The sequence below is a fragment of the Telopea speciosissima genome, chromosome 7, assembly GCF_018873765.1.
Source record: "Telopea speciosissima isolate NSW1024214 ecotype Mountain lineage chromosome 7, Tspe_v1, whole genome shotgun sequence".
Taxonomy (NCBI): domain Eukaryota; kingdom Viridiplantae; phylum Streptophyta; class Magnoliopsida; order Proteales; family Proteaceae; genus Telopea; species Telopea speciosissima.
Window position 1 is genome coordinate 6,214,723 of NC_057922.1, and position 7,948 is coordinate 6,222,670.

General features: G+C 37.6%; 1 protein-coding gene across 1 annotated transcript; it reads right to left on the reverse strand.

Annotated features, from left to right (window-relative positions):
- Positions 1-1,892: 1,892 nt before the first annotated feature.
- LOC122667430 (putative disease resistance protein At4g10780) lies at positions 1,893-6,477 on the reverse strand. Its single transcript, XM_043863698.1, has 5 exons — positions 5,943-6,477; positions 5,319-5,842; positions 4,777-5,234; positions 3,517-4,561; positions 1,893-1,949 (listed from the first exon to the last, which is right to left on the reverse strand). Exons 1-5 carry the CDS (start codon positions 6,475-6,477, stop codon positions 1,893-1,895), a joined length of 2,619 nt encoding a protein of 872 aa, XP_043719633.1.
- Positions 6,478-7,948: the final 1,471 nt, after the last annotated feature.

Below are 7,948 nucleotides of genomic sequence, written 5' to 3' on the forward strand. Positions count from 1 at the left end.
GTCATGAAAAGGGCCAGAACAATTCCTTCCCAACCTGATCATGAGAACCCAAACTCAGCTTGTTACTTAAGAATTTGGTGGCACAGTTTGAAAATTTCCCATTTTCATGCCTTTGCAGATCGCATGTAAACGCCTCCAATGGTAAGGTTTCAAACCAGCTGTGCTTTTCCAATTACGTGCTTGTGCTTGGTCATTGCAACGTTTTAGGCTTTCATTTATTTCACCTTAGGAATACAGGCAAAAACTGGGATTTAGATCCTCTACAGCCTGGAGTTGAGCGGCGGCCATCGTGCTACGCTCAACTCCCAGGTCGCCGGTCACGTCGGATTCTATGTCGATCCAATAGTTGATAGACAAGCTCAATTCAAAATTGTCACCCAAAATTCAAAGTTACACTCTCCCTATGTAACTTCTCTTTTCATTTTTTGATTTTGGTAAAGACTTCTCTTTTCATTTTAGCATTTCTAATAACCTAAAATGAAAATGAATCCAATGAGTAAAAACCATAGAATAACTTAAAAAGGCGAGTATTCAAATAAAAGGATCATGCTATCAAACATTTCAGTAAGAAATATTTTATTAGAAATTTAAAAAAAAAATGCTAAAATGAAAAGAGAAGTCTATATTTACTCAACAAGTAAGTAGCACAGGGCCAGGCCGGGCCTAGTCAAGCATCTAGCTAGGTAAGGCCTTGATATAAGGCCCAAAGTAAGTATGGGCTTGCAAGAATAGGTTTATAGCCTCAGTTAACTTGGAGCCAGCCCAACAAGTTGTCATTCTTTAAACATACCAGGTTTCCAAAAAAAAGTTGACACTCAAAAACTGATTAAACCAACACAAGGACCCTAAAAAAATTTGATTAACAAAGGAAAGATTTAATTAAGAAAATAAACAACATTATTAAACTAGACTAGACTTTCATTGTTATGATGTGTACGAAAATAAACTAGAATAGAAAATAAACAACATTATTAAATTATTAAACATTATTTAATTAAGAAAATCTATTCTCAGAAATTGGACTATCAAATTGACATCTTATTCTTGAAATATTTCAGATTGATGCAATCAACATAATTTCAATTTATTGATAAAAAATCTATTTATTGACTATTTCATGAAATCAATCCAAAATTGAAACAGAAATGATACCATACCTGACATGACCTTTAGCACAAACAATTGTTGTAAAGCTTCAACTTCTCAATTTTTGTGGGGATGACACTCCACAGTCTATCCTTAGATCACCTCTTTTACAGATTTGGAGAAATAGAGCCAATCCAATGATGATCCATACATTTTGATTCATTGGTGGGGTCGGGAAAGTAGCTCACAAAGATTACATCTTGAATCCAAATTCTCCACATGAAGTAAGGCAATAAATCACCAAATCTAATTTACAAAAGTATATCTATTCTATAATATAATTTGGTTTTTCTATATATGACTTTTTTTTTTTTGATGAATGGAAAATTAATTAAGGGAAATAACATAGTACAAAGACGACAAAAAGTTGATAATCATGAAACCCTTACCTAATCACCAAAACAATCATAAACGATGATACATCAAAAATCCAGGAATGGGCAAAACATCAATAAATGATGGTACCATAAAAAAGAGGGATGGGAGGAAAACATCAAACTTAAGATGATACATAAAAATCCGAAAAGGGGCTAAACAACAATAAATGATGATGCATCAAAAAAAGGGGTGGGGCAGAAACACCAATAAAAGGATGATACATAAAAAATTCGGGGATGGGGGAGAAATGAGGATGAGATCAATCTTCGTTTATTTCGATCTTTCCAACCAAATATGACTTGTACATCTATGGAGCAAATTATTTACCACACCACAAGTTTCTAAATCCTTAACAAATGAATGCATCATCATTGAAGTTCAACTGCATCTTGTACATGAAAAAGAGGCTCAATTGGGATCACAAACTGCAAATAGGAAAAACGACATGAGAAAGATAATGCTGATTAACTAACATAAAGTGTTTTTATTCAACGAGAGGGGACCCTAACTAATAACAACATTATAGCTAATTTAAGAAATATAATTATAATATCTTATTGTAATTATATTTTTTTGATGAACAATATCTTATTGTAATATTATTGAATATACGTAGCATGTGTCAGAGATTTTTTTTTTTTTTAAAAAAAAATAAAATAAAATTTTAGACTGCTTGGAATCATTTAAGAATCAGAACTGACTCCACCCATTAGTTAATGGTCCTAGATCTCAGGTTTGAAGATGATTAGTTTATTGGTCCAATCGTCAAGAAACCGGACCGATAGCCCAAAAGAGGACCAATTATTTCACCCCTAGGTGGGAGTTAATTATGACATTCTCTATGGTCCTTGACACCTGAGAGTGATAGAAGGAGGGGAGGTTGACCACATAAGGTTTCGTTTTCCATAAGGTAGTGTGGGGAGAGTACGTAAGTTAAGCAGGAGTCATTTTTAATAATTTTAATTCAAATAAAGCTAAATTTAAATATTATTAAAAAAGGTGTTTTATTAGTGTAGTGAAAAATAATCCCCAACAAAACATCATTCATACATAATACATGAAAATGTATAAGACTAATAAATGTACCAAATACCTGACTAGGTATATATGGCGCTTGGCCGGGCCTGTATCGATCCCCAAAACTCCCAAGCCCAGGCTCACCCAAACACAATCTGTGGTAGTTGGGCTTAAGTAGGCTGGGCCATCCGATGCCACCCCAACTCAAAACAGGCCTTGTTACTTCATGCCGGAAAGAGCTACAATGGGTGTATAGAAATGTAGGTATAACCCTATATTGAGTATGCACTATATATAAATATATATATAGAAAGCTTTCAATAAAAAGTTAGAAGGAACAAAAGATAAAATATTATATATAGAATAAAAGGAACATTCTTCTTTTCCATCATGTCCACCATGACACAGTATTTTTAATTGTTCAAAAAAATAGAAACACGTACAATATCTTTAATTGTCCAATAAAAAAAACATAAAACCGTTGGAGGATATGAATTGAAGAGTCATACGTACCTTGTCCTAGTACTCAAGATGAAGTTTCTTCTTCTTCTTCTTCTCTGTCTTCATCTTCATTTTCCTACATACATACATTGAACCGGGGAACAACTATTGATTAATGAATAGATTAAAGAATGACTTATTATCAAGCAGGGAGTGATATGTTAATGTTAGATTCGGAATTGGTTGATCTGTCAATAATCCTGTTATGTTTTTTGGAAAGGAAAAAAAAAAAAAAAAAAACCCTAATTCCGGCCTCTCCATGAAATTGAACATGTAATGGTTCTAATAAAAGTACGTTAAAGAAAAATGGAAGGAAGTAAGTAAGGAACGTGGGAAGGAGATGAAAGAAAATAAAGGGATTATAGGGGTCACCAAAACAAAAAAGAAAGAAAGAAAGAAAGAAAAAACAAACATATTTGGTAACGGGTCTTAATTAATTATGTATATTATTATTACTCTTACGTACGTACGCACCTTTCTCTTTTTGTAGTCAAGATAGACTTTTGTCATCAGGCTGTCGATTTCACCATGTAATAATATATCTGGACGTAGGGCTCCAAACGGGGGCTTTCTCAACTTAGGACAATCATAAACATGTATTGATCCTGTTCTTTTTGTAGATGAGAGAGATGGCCACTTCATCAAATCCACTACATTTTGACTGCTGCATATGCCTCTCAATTCCGGTAGCTCACATAGCTCGATATATTCCAAACGTGGAAATGCATTATTGATGAGGATGGATTCCAAATCTTCTTCTTCTTCTTCTTCTTCAGATACTTGAACAAGGTTCACCAATTGAGCACATCGATACACATGTAACCTCCACAACCGTTTTAGCAGCCGTGTTACACCAATATTAGTGAAAAGCACCTTCAGATTGGGGCATCCCATTATTTCTACGATTTCCAGTTTTGTAAAGCATCCAGCTGCTGCCTGCTGTGGAACCCCACTACTACATATTCTCTCCAATCCATCTAATCCATAAACTTCCAACTTTCTTAAGCTTTCAAAGGCAGTAGTAATATTATTATTATTATCCCTTTCCTCATCCTCCTCTACCATCAGTAAAGTTTTGAGATCTGGACAACCACGTACGGATAGGGATTCAATGCCACGGGTTGGAACACGTGTCAAACCCTCACATGATGTGAACTTAACGAAACTTGGAAATTCTTGTAGAAGAAGAAGAAGAAGGTCCGGCAAAGCTGATGAATTGATACCACATTTCCGTAGGTGTAAACTTTTAGTCATGAATTTAACCAATAATGGCTTCAACCAATGGCCGGAAACATTCTTCACGTTTTCTATTTCGACCGGACAATTCTTCGTATCAATACAAGTTAGACGAGGAGAAGTCAATAATTGGGACACTGCTTCCATTACACTACCGTCCTCTATGTACAATGTTGAATCCTGGTGGAGGATCGAGCCGCCTCCACCACCACCATACAACTCCTCTAGCTTATGCAATCCAGATAATACCCGACCTGCTAACCTCTTGAGCTTTAAAGTCCCACTGATGTTGAGATAGCCTTAAATTGTTCAACTCCTTCATCTCCAATGGTAGCTTTCTTAAATTCCGGCAATCCTTCAAGTCTAACCATATGAGCTGAACCAGTTTTCCGATTTCAGGTGGTAATTTTTGTAGCTTCCAACACAGTCTTAAACGCAACAAACGAAGTTTGACAAGATGAGAGACTGAAGGTGGCAAATTTATTAAACCATCACAACCGCTCAAATCGAGTATGCATCTGCTCCAGGAAGTGCTCTTGGGGAATGTCCTTAATACGAGTGCGTGAAAGGAGCAATGTGTGTAGTTGTGGACCTAAGTGTGGCAAATGAGGTAAAGATTCCATCTCATTCCACATCAATGAAATCTTAGTTGGTTTGTCCCATTTTGAGGCATCGGGTGCCTCAGTTATTCTAGCCCTGGCCTTTACAATGTACTTATGGGAGCACTGGAACTTATCCGATGTGGTAGTTAGAGATGTGATCCACATACCAAATGCACGCATCACATCGTGCACTCGACTGGATCTATCACTGTCTTCGAGCATTGATGAATTTTTGAGCTTTTTAACCAAAACATCAACTTTGTTTCTCACATCTCCGAGCTTAGGCATTTCATCACACAAAATTTCCTCGCCAATGGCACATTCATATAATGAGTCATTTTGAATGTTCCAATCCTCGGGAAATAAACAGCAATACAAGAAGATGGATTGTTCAATCGGTTTCAAATTTTTAAAACTAAACAACAGTTTTGAAAATACCTCTTCTTCTATGCCTTCAAGATTTGAATCTTGCTCCAATTCACGTAATCCATCTTCCCATTCTCCATTTGTTTCCCGTGTTGACATCGTGGCACCAATAACAATAATGACCAGCGGCAATCCATCACACTTTCTAAGAACCTTCTTAGCTAGGGGCTTTATTTCAGGTCTAGAAGTAATTTCCTCACCGACTTTTTCGACAAAAAGATTCCAAGCTTCATCTGATTGCAATTTGTCCACTGGAATTGATTGAAGAGATCGTTTTGCTTCAAAACGAATCGCAAACCTTGTAACCACTGATAATGATCGAGATGCAATTAATATTTTGCAGCCGTTTTCCTTCTTTGGTGCAGCAATGCAGATGTCACCAAGATCTACAGGATCCCACATGTCATCTAAAATCAACATATACCTCCTTGTTCTTGAAAGGCGATACAATTCTTCTTTCAAGTATTTGTCATCTTCGCATTTGGAGCCAAAACCTTTGGCAATTTGTTTTCGTATTTCTACGAAATTTGGTGTGGCTGATATAGTGGTGAAAATCACAGATTCAAATTGCTCAGTGGTTAGAAAATGATCATTGACGTGTTGTAGGAGTGTTGTTTTGCCCACACCCCCCCATGCCGTGCAACCCAACAACAACATACCTATCGTCCTGTACTGCATCGATGATTTCATCCTTCAATTTCTGTCTTGTTATTTGGCCCTCGATACAAACGGTGTCCAGCTCCTTCCCTTTCTGCGAAGTAGAAGAGGCAGTCCAACCAGAATTTGGTTCCTCTTCGTACAACTTTTCAACATCTTGCTTCTGCTTCAACGCTCTTTTGCTCAGCTGATAGCCTGAGCAACAACTGAAGCAGTTTGAAAATGATCCTCTTCTTTGCTCGTACTCAGTTTTTAGGTTGCTGGCGCCGGATACATCTTCATCGACTTGAGTGAACAAGAGTTTTGCCTGTGCTGATGCTTCGACCCCTTCTTGCTTCTTTGCTTCTTCTAGTTTTGCTCGTTCGTCCTTTTTCCTCGCATCCAGCTTCGCTGCTGTCTTTTCTAATTCTCCAATGTTCTCCCTAAGATTTCGTAAGACCCGAAACCTAGATCTGATAGGATCGATTATATATGTAGGAATCCATCCTAGTATCGGGCTTATGATCATATCCATGATTCACACGTAGAGAGAGAGAGAGAGAGAGAGAGAGAGAGAGAGATGAATTCTGTTGCAGATAGATAGGAGGAGGCAAGCTAGAAGAAGAACTTCTTGAGCTAACGTTGCGAATTTGCGGTAGCAATTATTGGAACAAATTTTGGTTCTTCAATTTGAAGTAACTTTGAATATTATTTTTTAGTATCTTTATCTTCTATCAGATTACATACCAATAGTTTACCAAAAAAAAAAAAAAAGATTACATACCAATAGATTAAAGTTAAAAGCAACAATGTCTGCCATGTTCTGAAAATGAAAAGCAGCGACTAGCGATAAGATTTGTGTGAACCAAATGAAAATAAGGCCGGTCCCACAAACATTATTATTGGAAAGCCGGGCAGGGTGCTGGAAAGAATCCTTTCCAAAAGAATGAGCAATAATTTTATTAGAAATCAAAAGGTAACAGTGTTGGCCAAACAAACGGATATTTATCCTATTGGATTTCTTGTCCGGTGTAGTTTCCTAGTGTCTCTAATAAGAGGGAGTGGATCCCATCGCCATCGGGCAGTGTGTTGCCTTCGGGCAAAGGATAAAATGGTCATTTTTACCTCCTATTAGAAGAATCGTATGAACTGTATCGGACAAAGAACCTGAGAAGATAAATTGTTAAATACAAACAAAGAACCCATTGGAAAACATTTAGAGGTCACAAAGACAAATCCATGGAACAACTCAGTTTTCTAAACTGAAATAGTTAAAATCAGAGTACCTGGTTAGCTTCCCTCTTTCTCCTAGAAGTAGATGAGTTCCGAAATCAGCTTCCACTTTCTTTGTACCAAGAACCGAAATCCTTTTAGAACGAAATTGAGAGAGGGAGAGAGGGAGAGAGGGAGAGAGAGAGAGATTTTTAAACTTTTCCTGCTCCTAGCCTCTCCGTCGTCGGATCCCCTATACCAAGAACCGAAAGGGTGAGTAAGAGGAAGCTGGATTTTGAAATTTAGGGTTCAGAACACAAACGAGAGAGAGAGAGAGAGAGAGAGAGAGAGAGAGAGAGAGAGAAAAGGAGAGAGAAGAAGTTCCCATTACCTTTACCTGCTCCTGTCCTCGCCGTCGTTGGATCCCTTGTATCAAGAACCGAAAGGGTGAGTGAGAGGAAACTGGATTTTGAAATTTAGGGTTCAGAACAAAAATGAGAGAAGGGGAAAAGAAAGAAGGGTACTAGTTTTGTCTAATGAGAGGGTGAGTGAGAGGAAAAGCCTGGATTTTGAATTTTAGTCAAGGCGGGTCATCAAACGAGAGGGTGAGGGAAGGAAGATGGGATTTAAACCAGTAATACAATTTATGACCGTTAGATGCTACTAAGGCCAGGTGTTAGCATCTTAGAGGGGGTGCACCGTCCAACTCCCGCCATAGCTGGACAGGAGCCAGATCCCAAAGAATAAGGACTTGGCTCCTGTCCAGCACCTTGTTCGGGCTGCATGTGCAGCAC